At 44.1% G+C, this 16362-nt stretch overlaps 1 protein-coding gene across 2 annotated transcripts in view; it reads right to left on the reverse strand.

Annotated features, from left to right (window-relative positions):
• The window catches only part of LOC111859271 (catenin alpha-2-like), a 141232-nt gene that overhangs the window by 100862 nt on the left and 24008 nt on the right, over positions 1 to 16362 (reverse strand). For both annotated transcript variants that reach the window (XM_072697783.1, XM_072697784.1), the window contains exon 7: positions 2522 to 2725. In XM_072697783.1, the coding sequence (XP_072553884.1) occupies positions 2522 to 2725 (204 nt within the window). The remainder of the gene's footprint in view (positions 1 to 2521; positions 2726 to 16362) is intronic.

The following is a 16362-nucleotide window of genomic DNA, read 5'->3' on the forward strand; positions in this document are numbered from 1 at the left end:
GACAGCATCAGCATCTTCAGTTTTAAAGGCGAGTCCACCATGGTAACAATGAAGCATCTCCGTACGGCGCACTCGACTGGCACACACACTCACAGCACCAGCGTTTGCGTGTCAGTTAGCAAGGAAGCCAAAACCGCCCAACACCAAGCTGCCAGCTGAGCAGTCAAAAGAACCACTTTCCATTTTTAGAGAAATACTACATTTTTGTTTCACAGCTTTGCTTTTCTAGTAACTGGGATGCAAGAACAACATAGGAGCGCCCCCTGGTGTCCTGGCTATTTGCATTGCAGCACTCTAAGAGCTTTGCTGATGATGAAAGGTAGAAAATAAATATATATATTTACTGTTTTACAGTTCATTTCAGTTGAGTCTAAAAATTCTAAGGATTCCAAGGGCTTTAATTCCCAAATATAAATTACATGTGCAGAGACTACCAAGACACAAATCCCTCATGCTGTGAAGTAAAAAAAAATGCAAAAGAGCCAGATCCCAGGTGCTTATAAAGGGGCTCTTCAAATTTGGCAGCTGGAATGAGTAAATATTATATGGCTCATTATATAAATTCAGTCATGTCATAGATTTTGTGTGGTGCAGAGTGTAGTCTGGTCTGTTGCTGAAACAAGATGCTAGATTACTAGACATACAAATGGTGCAGATTTGACATTCTGATATCTGTACACTTCTGTGTGTTTATCTATGTTTTAAGGATTAAGTGTATTTATATAATCACTAACAGAGGAGACCGAGGACAATTGTTGAACAGGGTCAGCTGAAGCTGATGCTTAGCAAACCAGTACAGCTGTACTTTGAAGGGAATTTGTTTTTCCACTGTGTCATTTTTCTGCATTTTATAAAAAAACGAAAAAAATAAAATTTAACAACTGTCCCTGGTCTTCCCTAAAATACTGGTGATTCAATCCGGCATATTACAATTAACAAGATATACACCTAGTCACAAATGCTGATATCGGTGTGGCGTTCAGCAACTCACCTGAAAACAGGACAGTGTTTGCTTCTGAGTTCTGAAAAAATGTCCCCACAAAGTCAAAGTAACAGCCTTTCATGACTTTGTGGGGACAATTGGCGCCCACAATGTAATATATACATGACTGCACACACACAAATATGTCATAATTAGCATCTGGAATAAAACCCCGTACAGACACTCATTGGGTGTAATGTAAAAAAGCTTGCTCTAGCTGAAACTTCACTCTGTCGGGGCGGCTGGCGCGCTGAGAGGGAGATATCTGGGATTAACAGGCACTTTCTGAACGGGACCCCTGGGTCTTTCTGACACACCCTTCTCCAGAATGACAGAGCTGATCTGCCCTGCTGGGGCACCAGCTGCCTTCTTGTCCATCTTAACCGCTCCATGGGCAAACCGCTCCTAATGAGGGCGTTTCCGCAGAAGGAAAGTTTGAAAGTGCTGGGAAATGGTTAAAAATGGCTGGATGAAGTGAAAGCACAGCTCTGAATGAACGCCTCAATCAGGCTGCACACAACCAAAAAAAGCAACTGTCTTCCTACTCTACGCTGCAGTGCTTTACTCTACGCTGCAGTGCTATGCCCTACGCTGCAGTGCCATACTCTACGCTGCAGTGCTTTACTCTACGCTGCAGTGCCATACACTACGCTGCAGTGCCATACTCTACGCTGTTGATTGCTGGGGCAGCAGGCTGAGGGTAGCGGATGCCAACAGACTCAACAAACTGATTCGCAAGGCCAGTAACGTTGTGGGGATGGAGCCGGACTCTCTTAAGGTGGTATAGGAGAGGCGGATGTTGTCCAAGCTAAGCACAACGCTGGACTTTTTTAAGGTGGTATAGGAGAGGCGGATGTTGTCCAAGCTAAGGACAATGCTGGACTTTTTTAAGGTGGTATAGGAGAGGCGGATGTTGTCCAAGCTAAGCACAATGCTGGACTTTTTTAAGGTGGTATAGGAGAGGCGGATGTTGTCCAAGCTAAGGACAATGCTAGACAATTTCTCCCACGCACCCCATGAGGTGCTGGTCAGTCACAGGAGCCATTTGTAATTTTGGTATTGTAAATTTGTATTATTTGTTATTGTATTTAACATGTTACTTATCTTCTTACTGTCCGGGAGTAACTGTACCCACATAATTTCCTCAGGGATCAATAAAGTATTCTGAATCTGAATCTGAATCTGAATCTGAATCTGAATGAGAGCTTTCAGAATCACACGAGCCAAAATGTGCCAAAGGGGTGTGATTGTGAAAGCTCTGATGGACATTTATACAGCTTGTATATGACATAGTAAGTGCAGTGATTAAAGAGGAAAACAGTGGCTCTGTTCATATGGAAAATATCATTGCATGACAAATATTTTCCATTTGACTCAGTGCTTCTGATTTTCTGAGAATTGACAGCTAGAGAGGCAGTCAAACAGAGCTATTGTTCAAGGCTGGCCGTTCGTCACTTTACCCACAGCATATGGCGGCCATGTTTGGTCATGCTCATTCTCATCTTTGCTCGCATTACTTAACAGAGGAAGCAGACTCACGTTGTTCATGTACTCGCCGAGCAGGTCCTGCAGCGCCTGCCGCACGGCGTTGCACTCGGCCACGATGCGTTCGCGCCGGTCATCCCGCGTACACGACGAGTCGGCCATGAGGGCGGCACCGCTGATGATGCTCTCCAGGCGCTCCTCCAGCGATGGGCGGAACCGGGCCTCACTGAAGGTCAGCGGGTCCAGGATGATCTTGTTCTGGAAAGTGCATGAGAGAGTGTGAGGAAGTGATTGACAGCTACAGACCTCCATCTGAGCACATCAGCAACTCACAGCTAAAGGCCACTATCTGTGCACATCAGCAATTGACAGCTACAGGCTCCTGTCCGAGCACATCACTGATTCACAGTTACAGGCCGCCATCTGAGCATATCACTGATTCACAGTTACAGGCCGCCATCTGAGCATATCACTGATTTATAGCTACAGGCTGCCGTCTGAGGATATCACTGATTTATAGCTACAGGCCACCATCTGAGGACATCACTGATTCACAGCTACAGGCTGCCGTCTGAGGATATCACTGATTCTCAGCTGCAGGCTGTAGTCCGAGGACATCAGCGATTGACAGCTACAGGCCACTATCTAAACACATCAGCAATTGGCAGCTACAGGCCACCATCTAAGCACTTCAGTGATTGGCAGCTACAGGCTGCCATCTGAGCACTTCTGAGATTCAAAGCTACAGGCCTCCATCTGAGCACATTGGCGATTCACAGCTACAGACCTCCATCTGAGCACCTAGGCGATTCACAGCTATAGGCTGCCGTCTGAGCACCTACAGTAGGTGATTCACAGCTACAGGCCGCCATCTGAGCACATTGGCGATTCACAGCTACAGGCTGCCGTCTGAGCACCTAGGTGATTCACAGCTACAGGCCGCCATCTGAGCACTTTGGCGATTCACAGCTACAGGCCGCCATCTGAGCACTTTGGCGATTCACAGCTACAGACTTCCATCTGAGCACTTTGGCGATTCACAGCTACAGGCCGCCATCTGAGCACATTGGCGACTGATAGCCACAGGGTGATGTTCAAGCACATCAGCGTTTCACAGATATAGGCCACCATCTGGGCACATCACAGATTCACAGATACAGACCGCCCTCTGAGCATATCAGAAATTCAGAGCTACAAGTCACCATCTGGGGATATCAATGATTAACAGATACAAGCTGCCATCAAGGTGATTTACAGATACAGGTAATCCAAACAGAAATGAACAAGGAAGGTCGCTTACGCAGGAAGTGACTACCAAACACTGCAGAAAAGTAAGTAATGGGGAGCAATTTTAACTGCCAATTAATCCGACTAGGTTAAGGCACCAGCTTTCCATGGATTAAAAAAGCAGGAAGAACGTGACATTTAAACTTTAGCTGAAGGCTCTTCACATCTCCTGTCTTTTGGGACCTGGAGACTGTAATCTGGAATGGTATAAAAGATCTAAGTAGCAATCGTAGCAGATTGCTAATAATAATTTAGTTACTATTTATACATCCTCAATAATAGTTTAACGATTCAAGTGAATTTGAACAGAATATGACAATGAGCAGCTCCTTCTTCAGTGCCCTGATAAAACTGCAGACAGCATCCTCAGCTTCTCGACCAACTTTGAGGAATCTCGTTATGACTTCATCTGCTGTCTATCTTGCCTTTGCTAGGGTCAGTAACCATGTTAGCGTATGCAGGGAGGAAGGCAGTGAACAAATACCCTCCTGGCTTTTATCACTAGTTAGACCGTGCCGTTACACCATTGCACATCCTTCCATCCATCTTCCAAGCCCCTGTCAGCTGGCACAGTGCAGAGGACAGGGAGCCCCACGGCCTCCATCTGCATCCTACCTTGTTACTTATCTCACATATCCCACAAACACAGGAAAGTCCTCACTGCATGGCTCAGGTGTCAGATACTTTGTAACCAAATAGAAATGACCAATTGTATGAATCTCCATGAATGAAGAAGGCACATGCATTTCTGGGGTGGTTTAACAGTTTAAAACATTTCAAACGAACAGTGCTGGATCATGGTATAACAAAAACTGTATCACTCTTTTAAAAATGAACATAAATATTACAGCAGGATGTCTCTGTCAATGCCTGACAGTAAACTCAAAATGTATTTCTATATCTCTGAGAAGTGGCACTGAGAAGTGACACCTGCAGTCAGAGAAAACTGCGACAGAAGAATTCGGACATTCTGCCATGGTGGTTTGTTCAAGTCACACTGGTTTGCTGAAGTCTTCTGAACCCTGAAACATGCCATGTGAGTGATGCTCAGTCACATTCATGCACCTGCAGAAGTTACAGCCCTGAAATGCCGAGGCTGTGTGCACACAGAAGATTAGTGACAAATACAAACAGACTCCGGCCTTAATTCTGTTCAGAAGGGATAGGCCTGCACACCGGTGGCAGCTGAGATCACAGTTCTGTGCCGAATGTGAGAGAGTGACCCTGAGGAATCAGCCCCCATTGTAATTCTGGCCATGATGGAGAGACTTCCATAAATCTGCTTCCCTTTGTATCAGAGCAAAACATTTTCATCATGGGAAAATACACTGACAGTAAAAATCACGAGATATAGTGAAAGTGCTCAGATAGTCTGTGTCATTTCCACTTAAGCACATTAACACAGACATGGGAAGCAGTGATACAGTAGATCACAGAGATACGGAAGAGATGTAAAAGCCAGGAACTCATCAACATCACAGCACTGGGCTCCTCACAAGCAGGAGAAGGAAGTTCTGTGGAAGATGTCTAGAAAAGAAACTGAAAATTTACTCAAAATCAACTAGAGCCAAGTAGAACTGATTACCTACTAACAGAGTCTATCAAATACGTTGGTGGTGCCATGAGACACAACGCAGTGTTGACAAATCACTTGCTTTGCTCAATATTGTCCCTACAGAATACAAATTATTGCCATACAGCAGAAGACGGATGTTTTTTTGTGATCAGTTCATGTTTGTTGTTCTCCTGCTCACTAATTTTTTGTTAAATTTCTCACAAACACATTGCAGTCTATGAGTATGTCCAACAGAAAGGATGAGGATGATTATGACTGGCTTGTAGAGAACATGCAGAGCTCAAGCAACAGCAGCAGAGATAAACTTTAAAATACTGATTTTAAAAACAAACATCGATGAGAAAATAAGTTATGACGACCCCATGTGAAGCAAATGATGATTTTCTATTGTTATTTATTTATGCTTTATATAACCAGGAGTACTGGTTAAGATAGGCAGCAAAATAAAATAAAAGTTTCACATAAAAGTACAAGTAGAATCAGATTAATACCACAAAAATATGTTAAAAGAAATAAACAGAGAACATACAATCAGCAGAAGCTAAAACGGATCATGGGAAATAACATCACACACCCATACATAAGAGCATAGAGAGATTAGGGGCTAAAGGGATCATGGGAAATAACAGCATACACTCATACATAACAATGTACAGAGATAAGAGGCCCTCCATCCCTGACCCTCCATCTACTGGTGTGTAACTGGAGTATCTATAGGAACCCACAAGGACATACAAAGAGCACACAAACAATCACCCTAGACATCACTGACTGCATGGTGCCTTGTCACTCTACATATTACAAGCTTTACTACTTGTACACGACTGCTGAAATAGCTTCTTTAAAAAGTTAAGAACTTATGGGGAACTTTTGTCTGTACATTCAAACATCCACATCTATCCCTCCAAATATCCATCCATCTTCCAGCTGCCTATCCAATACAGGATCACAAGGAACAATGTCCCCAGGGTACAATGGGCAATTTAAAGACATAAATTGACCCACCTCCAACTAATTGGACTGTAAGTGGAGCACCTGAAGGTACCCATCCTACACACACAGAGCAGAAGTAGGACTCACACTGCCAACCATGGTTGTGTGAGGCAACTGAACTACCCACTGAGGCACCTGCCAACCGTCAAATCTCATCTAACTCTGTAAATATCATATTGGATCAACAGTGCTGGACAGAAAACCGAGGGCAAAAAAGATGTCTTACACTTCGGAAAATGATGAGGTGGAATGATCCACATACCTACTAGGCTGACAGTAAGATAATCTGGTACCTAATGTTGATACTTAAAACAGGCATGAAACAAATTTGGTATAGACCCTTTCATAGAAATACACATTATAAAAAAATATTAAATCAACAATTTTCTTGCTTGGGCAAATAGTAGTGAAGTAAGCACCTTTGAATCATTTAAAAACAAGGCCCATGAGAAGATTAGAAGATCCTGAAGCGTGACAAATAAACGCATCAACACAGCGTCGACAAAAACAGGCGGTACGCCTCACATGCTGATACTCTGAAAACAGGCGCTATGCCTCACATGCTGATGCTCTGAAAACAGGCGCAATGCCTCACATGCTGATCCTCTGAAAACAGGCGCTATGCCTCACATGCTGATACTCTGAAAACAGGCGCTATGCCTCACATGTTGATACTCTGAAAACAGGCGCTATGCCTCACATGCTGATACTCTGAAAACAGGCGCTATGCCTCACATGCTGATACTCTGAAAACAGGCGCTATGCCTCAATGCTGATACTCTGAAAACAGGCGCTATGCCTCACATGCTGATACTCTGAAAACAGGCGGTACGCCTCACATGCTGATACTCTGAAAACAGGCGCTATGCCTCAATGCTGATACTCTGAAAACAGGCGGTACGCCTCACATGCTGATACTCTGAAAACAGGCGCTATGCCTCACATGCTGATACTCTGAAAACAGGCGCTATGCCTCAATGCTGATACTCTGAAAACAGGCGCTATGCCTCACATGCTGATACTCTGAAAACAGGCGCTATGCCTCACATGCTGATACTCTGAAAACAGGCGCTATGCCTCAATGCTGATACTCTGAAAACAGGCGCTATGCCTCACATGCTGATACTCTGAAAACAGGCGGTACGCCTCACATGCTGATACTCTGAAAACAGGCGCTATGCCTCAATGCTGATACTCTGAAAACAGGCGGTACGCCTCACATGCTGATACTCTGAAAACAGGCGCTATGCCTCACATGCTGATACTCTGAAAACAGGCGCTATGCCTCAATGCTGATACTCTGAAAACAGGCGCTATGCCTCACATGCTGATACTCTGAAAACAGGCGCTATGCCTCACATGCTGATACTCTGAAAACAGGCGCTATGCCTCACATGCTGATACTCTGAAAACAGGCGCTATGCCTCAATGCTGATACTCTGAAAACAGGCGCTATGCCTCACATGCTGATACTCTGAAAACAGGCGGTACGCCTCACATGCTGATACTCTGAAAACAGGCGCTATGCCTCACATGCTGATACTCTGAAAACAGGCGCTATGCCTCACATGTTGATACTCTGAAAACAGGCGCTATGCCTCACATGCTGATACTCTGAAAACAGGCGCTATGCCTCAATGCTGATACTCTGAAAACAGGCGCTATGCCTCACATGCTGATACTCTGAAAACAGGCGGTACGCCTCACATGCTGATACTCTGAAAACAGGCGCTATGCCTCAATGCTGATACTCTGAAAACAGGTGCTACGCCTCACATGCTGATACTCTGAAAACAGGCGCTATGCCTCAATGCTGATACTCTGAAAACAGGCAGTACGCCTCACATGCTGATACTCTGAAAACAGGCGCTATGCCTCAATGCTGATACTCTGAAAACAGGCGCTGTCTCACATGCTGATACTCTGAAAACAGGCAGTACGCCTCACATGCTGATACTCTGAAAACAGGCGCTATGCCTCACATGCTGATACTCTGAAAACAGGCGCTATGCCTCACATGCTGATACTCTGAAAACAGGCGCTATGCCTCACATGCTGATACTCTGAAAACAGGCGCTATGCCTCACATGCTGATACTCTGAAAACAGGCGCTATGCCTCACATGCTGATACTCTAAAATCGGTTTTGACGCCACATTTTATGAATTCCTTGTGTCAAATTGAGCATAAAAAGTATTTAAAGAAAGTGAGTTGTCTGATGCATTTATATGATTTTACATGTGGTGAAGGGCAGGTTATTCAACCTTTTTTTCTTTATAAGCATGTCTCATATCAGGTCTCCTCAAACCACTCTCTGTCCCACAATCAGAAAGCTCTCCACTCCAAATCATATGTTCTTCTCTTAGATGAGGGGGTTTAGACTGAGTATCCATCACATGTAAGACATTGTAAATAAGAGCCTCGATAAACATCTTGCATTAAGATAACTTACAACCTGCCTTGTGGGACAGCAGGCATCCAGAAGGAACTTGACATAGCAGGTGACAACTGATGCATTTTCAATAAAGATCTGTGCTCTGGTCACAATCCGTCAAAAGACAAGGGAAGGTCAACATGTCACCTAAAATTACTGCGAAAAGCCACAGTTTGACTCCAAGGACAGAAGAGCTGTCATTTAGGCTAGACATATTCAAGGACCACGGCAGACATCCCACTCAAACCATGTCAGGCTTGAATCAGCCTTAATGCACAGCTCATTTTATTGGAGATACCATGACAACCGAGCTAAATAACAGGAACATCCGAGGCTGTAAGAAATGCCTGCTGGAGCAAGCAAGGCCTTCTAAAGCAAGCAAGGCCTTCTAAAGCAAGCAAGGCCTTCTAGAGCAAGCAAGGCCTTCTAGAGCAAGCAAGGTCTTCTAGAGAAAGCAAGGCCTTCTAAAGCAAGCAAGGCCTTCTAGAGCAAGCAAGGCCTTCTAAAGCAAGCAAGGCCTTCTAAAGCAAGCAAGGCCTTCTAGAGCAAGCAAGGTCTTCTAGAGAAAGCAAGGCCTTCTAAAGCAAGCAAGGCCTTCTAGAGCAAGCAAGGCCTTTTAGAGCAAGCAAGGTCTTTTAGAGCAAGCAAGGTCTTCTAGAGCAAGCAAGGCCTTCTAGAGCAAGCAGGTCCAAATTCATAAGAAAAGTCTGCCAGAACAAATCAGTCCATAAGAAGGTAAGTCCTATTCAGGGGTATGTTTCCCAAAAGTGCCTGCTAATAGCTGGAACCATTCCATTCCCTGGTTCTAACTATGTAAATTGCTAAGACAACTATGCTTTCGGAAAAACATACCCCAGGTCAGCATGGGATTAGCAAGCAATATTACAAAGTCTGTGATGCTGACATTGACAAGAGGCTTCTTTACCCCCCCCCACAGCAAACTTTTGGTTAGCTCAACAAATTTCTATTCATTACTGAAGTAATAAAAACAGAAAGCAGAAGGAAAATTCATCACAGGCTACATTTATGAGATGCTCAGCTTGCTGTTTGGAATTCTTGACAAAAATTGCACGGAAAAGCTGGTTAGCGTCGTAAAACTATTTGCTGACTGAAAGACACGATAATTACAATGTTCTTGTGAAAATGCTAATGCCGTGCCCCGGCTGAAGTGGGGCTATTATACTTATGCGGGGCAAAGTAGAAAGATACAGTATAGAATTAGAATTTAGTGATCAATGATCATTGTTGACACACCACAGCACACAACAATGTCCTCTGCATTTAACCCATATGTAACAATGTGACATAGCAGGGGGCAGCTAATTCAACACCCAGGGAGCAGTGCTTGGGGGCGGTACCTTGCTCAGGGTACCTCAGTGGTGCCTTGCTGGTCGGGGATTCATACCAGCAATCTTTCAACTACAAGTGCGCTTCCCTTACCATCAAGCCACCAAAGCCCACAAGTAAAATAAATACATAAACCAGTAACAGTTTACTAGAAACAGTTTATAATCATTATCAAGTATTGTATACTGTACATACTGTAACTGCATGTGCTATACTTCTATATGACTGGCAGTGCAGTAGGTTTGTTTACACCAGCCTCAGCACAAAAGCGTGAGCAGTGCATCGACTACGATGTTTCTAGGCAAAAACATTTTTTAACTTCCATTATAACTTATGGAACCACTGTCATAAATGCAGTACGCTGCTGACCAAAACGTTGTTATGCGGCGCACGACACAAGATGTTGATTTTGTGTGAGCCATCGCAGTGTGTCACTGTAAACTAGCCAATTAGAGCACAGCTCATCAACACAACAAGGAGCCCGACGAAAAAGCAAATTGGCCTATTTCATTCTAGGGCCAAATAACAGCCTTTAAAACCACTTCTTGGCATTTTTCGACCAAATCAAGTTCACACACCTTCTATGTAGACACCAGAGAACAATTTAAAATACTGAACACAAAGCATTCTATGGCACCTGCAAGAAAACTACCTTCCCACATTATCTTGTTGTCTCTGCTTCACACAGTGAAGGGACTAACTACACAGGACACAAATGTCTTCCTTAGAGTAAACATTTTGCAAAAACATGCTGATAATTTTGGTCTTTGTTCCAACAACTTGTTGATTAGTTGTGTTTGAAAATACTGATTTAGTAACAAAGCCATTTCTCCTGATCTTCATGTTCTTAAATAGCTGTTCAAGCTGAATATCAAATACATTTATCTTAATTGTAACTATAAAGCTGACCGCAAAAACTGGCTTGACAAATTTTTAGTAAAACCTTTAATTTCCCTATTATTTCATGGAATTAAAGAGAACATCAGAAAAGTAACCTTGGTTTCAAATTCCGAGAGACATCCCACATATTTTGTCAGGTTTTATAAGACAAATGTAGAAAATCCCACTGGAATCATGATAGAATGAATTTTTCATAAAAAAAACATAGCATAGAGAGGGAGCATGAGGGACATTCCTTCAGAGGGTGTAGGGTCTCCCACACGATGATGGCTCTAAAAAAACAGGTTTGCATTGACAGATGCATCATGGTGGAACAACCGTTTATAGCATAGACCGCACCATAAAATAGTGACTTACTGAGCGAGCAAGAGAATTAATGAGCAAATTAAGGAACTAAAACACTCCGCACATACTAACAGGAAATGTGCTGCTGCTTCATTGTCTCATCCTGACTGGACACCACTACCTGATTAGAAGATACAATGTGAAGTATTGTCTCTCAAAAATAAAAAACAATGGATAAGTTTTGTTATCTAGCCTTTGATCTTCTCTCCATTCATCGTGTATCATGGAAATGATACAAGGTGCACAAAGCAGATGAATTGTAACAGTTCAATACTTGTGCACATCATTACAGCAGTGGCCAGTTTCAAGTCTCTTTACTGTCAGACTAGCATTTGCCCTTAAAAAACAATATATTCATTTATTAAATTACATATTTCCCTATAAATGTTATATCTTTGTGGGTGTGTGCTTTTAAGGTTGATTCATTAGTACCTAAATGGTTTTGAGGCCTTAGAGAAAGGCTGCTACTTCCTTTGTCATTTGATTGTAGCTATCAAATAGTGTAAAATGTACTTTATACATTGTTTGACCATTGGTAAGAAATCCTTTGATTTAGAATGTTGGTCAGCATTTGGTTCACACAGTACAACTGCTTGTCTAAAAATATTCATTGCTGAATTGTTAGGGAGTGTCAGATAAGGTCATTCTGAATAGTAAAACTGAAAATAATTGCTGTGTTCCAGAGACTAGACTTGTTCTCATCTGATATGTCCCATGTACATAGACCGATAAAGTCCTGTAATCAGGTCCCATATACATAGACGTCTTGATGTAGACACATTGGCCGGCAGAGATACTGTTTTCAGAAACAAACTGACATGATGGTTTCTGTGTTATGATGAGTATTTGCCTGATTAGCTATATTAGCTATAAGTCCTTTAACAGTAATACTAAATTTCAATAATAAAATAGCTTGTCTAATGTAGCTCACAACTTAATTAGTACCATGAGTGAAATGCTTGTTACTACACTGTCGGGTTAAGCTAGTAAAATCTGCCCCGTGTGTGGCCCCGCCCTGTGTGTAGCCCTGCCCCATGTGCAGCTCCACCCCATGTGTAGCCCCGCCCCATTTCCCAGGCTACAGCTGGGTACTTCTAGATTTCAGCACATACACTGCATATAAAACGATTCACACATTCAGTTCATAGCTCGTCCTACTGAATAAAATTATCCCTTATATTTTTGAATCTCTTCATACACATGCATCTCCACACACACAGGGCCATGGCAAAGATTCAAACCCTGGACCCCAAAAGTGTGAGGCAACAGTGCTAATTAGTGCACCACCCCATCTTCTAACCATATATCGGGAAAAGTGGGGGGGTTGGGTCCCTTCCCAGACAGAGCAGGGTAAATCATAAACTAGCACAACGCAGGGATTACATGTGAATTCCACCGACACAGAGCAGGTGAGGTTCCCAGTCCAAACCCTGAGGGTATGAGGCTATAGTGCTACACACTGAGCCACCCTTTGCATAGTACGAAATGTAATACACAAGTGTAGCCATAGCGATGTCATCAGCAAGCTAATTCTGACCCCTGCTGGTGATGCACCAACACAGCATCACATCTGGCATTTTCTCTGCCACAAACACAGAAGAGAACACCTTAATCCTTAGAGCAATTTTAAAAATGCAGTTGGCCATTTTCTTGCTGTGTTTGTTATTAAATTGTTTTGCAAAATGGTGTTTACAAGAGGACATATAACGTAATGTTATACACATTCATGGCTAATATTACACATCCAGTGCCAATTTAACTGTCCAACTGTGAGACTAAATATTACAAAGGGTTTTCACTCTCCCCGCCCAAAGCTTGCTACGCCCCTACACTGAGGGGCTCAGTGTAGGCAATGCTTCTGTATCACCTCCTGAACCTTGGATCTCAAAGGCTTCTTATCTCAACCAACTCGGACGCCGAACACATCTGTCGAATTTGCTAGAACTTGTACCCTTGCCAAGATCTTGGAACTCGACCATTCTGGCAAAAATTTGTATGGGTCCAGACACGTTTCCTTAACCAATTCAGACATCAAAAGGGGCAGTTAAGAAAAATCTACCACGACTCGACCGGAAACTCGGAACACGACAAAACAAAACAGGCTGCTAAAACCTGTATGGTTGGAGACGCGTCTCCCCTTCTGAACAATAACCCCTCCCTCCCTCCTCCTCTCCACCTGCCGCTTCCAGTATGGCAACAGCTCACCTCAATACAGATAAAGTGATTATAAATTGTCATTCATTTCATGCATATCGCTTTTGTATGTGTGCATTAGTTTTAAATTGATTGTTAATGCCCTTTATCATTTGTTAGGTGGGAAGATTTAAATAGGTACGTTTACATAGGCAATAATTTGGGGGTCTGGAATGGATTCAATTCATTTACATTATTTCTTATGGGGAAATTCGACTTGGACCGAATCAGGTACTAATGTACACACCATGCGGGGGAACAGCACCCCCTCCAGGGCGTATGATTGCCCTGTACCGCATGGGTCAGGCTATGTAATGTCTTTGAATTGCCTACTGTGCACGTGTACATACCCTGTGGGGGAACAGCACCCCCTCCAGGGTGTACAGCTGCCCTGTACCGCATGGGTCAGGCTCCAGGCGACTCTGACCAGGATACATAGCTGCCGGATGGATGAATGACTGATGGGCTGATTATAGGACATAAACACACAAAGCCACTGTAGTCGCACCTGACACCAGGGGTCTCCTAACCGGCTGATTCCGCCGGACAGCTGTTGGGTGTGGGGTAACGTTTACTCTCCCATGCTAATAAAACCCCAGACACCCAATTTCACACAGGAAGCTCAGAGTCCAGGACTGACAAGCTGTTTGACGATATTCTGGGCAGCAGGAACTCGCTTCTGAGCCTGAGAGCTCCACTAAGGCTGAGGTCTTGAGCCGCTTTGAAATGAGACACATTGCAGGCCTTTCTGAACTCTGACAGATGAAAGAAACAAAGTCAATTATCCTAGAAATGTTCTCATGTGCTCGTAGGTAATAGGTAATCCCTCCTGTACCACAAGGATTCAGAAGAATCCTGCTAGAAACTTCAAGACGTACTTTAGAAGCTAATTTTATTTTTTGTTCTAGGAATAAATACAATAGATAAAAGATGATCAAAGAATTATTACTAAAGAAGGAAATGAAAAATTTAAACTCCTGTGAATCATCAAGTAATTTTCACATACATCATGTTTTGTTCTGTTTTTAAGTGAAAAAATTAATGATTAATGCAAGAATCATTCGTCTGAGTTTAACAATCGCTGCCTGGCAGTAAATGACAGAGCTTGGAATCGGATAACAATGCACAGAATTTAACCACCACTAGGTGTCAGCCAAGCAACATATTTATGTTGAGTTAACCTCTTCTTAAAGTATTAAAGTTCCTCGCGCAGATAGGTTCAGGGGGCTGCAGTCACACCTCTGACCAGGATAAGTCAGGTCTCTGAGGACGTCAATGAAAGCTCTCCCTCAGGACCCTGACCAGGATAAGTCAGGTCACTGAGGACGCCAATGAAAGCTCTCCCTCAGGACCCTGACCAGGATAAGTCAGGTCTCTGAGGACGTCAATGAAAGCTCTCCCTCAGGACCCTGACCAGGATAAGTCAGGTCACTGAGGACGCCAATGAAAGCTCTCCCTCAGGACCCTGACCAGGATAAGTCAGGTCACTGAGGACGCCAATGAAAGCTCTCCCTCAGGACCCTGACCAGGATAAGTCAGGTCACTGAGGACGCCAATGAAAGCTCTCCCTCAGGACCCTGACCAGGATAAGTCAGGTCTCTGAGGACGTCAATGAAAGCTCTCCCTCAGGACCCTGACCAGGATAAGTCAGGTCACTGAGGACGCCAATGAAAGCTCTCCCTCAGGACCCTGACCAGGATAAGTCAGGTCACTGAGGACGCCAATGAAAGCTCTCCCTCAGGACCCTGACCAGGATAAGTCAGGTCTCTGAGGACGCCAATGAAAGCTCTCCCTCAGGACCCTGACCAGGATAAGTCAGGTCTCTGAGGACACCAATGAAAGCTCTCCCTCAGGACCCTGACCAGGATAAGTCAGGTCTCTGAGGACGCCAATGAAAGCTCTCCCTCAGGACCCTGACCAGGATAAGTCAGGTCACTGAGGACGCCAATGAAAGCTCTCCCTCAGGACCCTGACCAGGATAAGTCAGGTTTCTGAGGACGCCAATGAAAGCTCTCCCTCAGGACCCTGACCAGGATAAGTCAGGTCTCTGAGGACACCAATGAAAGCTCTCCCTCAGGACCCTGACCAGGATAAGTCAGGTCTCTGAGGACGCCAATGAAAGCTCTCCCTCAGGACCCTGACCAGGATAAGTCAGGTCACTGAGGACGCCAATGAAAGCTCTCCCTCAGGACCCTGACCAGGATAAGTCAGGTCACTGAGGACGCCAATGAAAGCTCTCCCCCAGGACCCTGACCAGGATAAGTCAGGTCACTGAGGACGCCAATGAAAGCTCTCCCCCAGGACCCTGACCAGGATAAGTCAGGTTTCTGAGGACGCCAATGAAAGCTCTCCCCCAGGACCCTGACCAGGATAAGTCAGGTCTCTGAGGACACCAATGAAAGCTCTCCCTCAGGACCCTGACCAACCCATTGAGTATGCAGAAGAATGAGGGGATGAATGGGAAGCTTTTATCGAAAGTAACATACAATTTAAAAAAAAAAGCAAGGTCAGACATTCCCTGGAGCAGCTGGAGGGTGATAGAACTAACTACCCACTACTAACTAAGGTAACTAAGGTAGCTGACAACCAGCGGCCGCTGCTGGGAGACAGCACACACACACACACACACACACACACACAGGTTTGTAATTATATCTGTGTGTGGACTCTCCATTCATTTCATGATGCCTACCCAGCCCTACCCCTAACCATAAGTAACCAAACGAGACTTTTGTCATTATTAATTTTTTGATTGCATTCACAGATCTTTGTGGGGACCTGAGAAATGGTCCCCACAACGTCAAAATAACAGGCTTTTATT

Source organism: Paramormyrops kingsleyae, chromosome 12, assembly GCF_048594095.1.
Source record: "Paramormyrops kingsleyae isolate MSU_618 chromosome 12, PKINGS_0.4, whole genome shotgun sequence".
Taxonomy (NCBI): domain Eukaryota; kingdom Metazoa; phylum Chordata; class Actinopteri; order Osteoglossiformes; family Mormyridae; genus Paramormyrops; species Paramormyrops kingsleyae.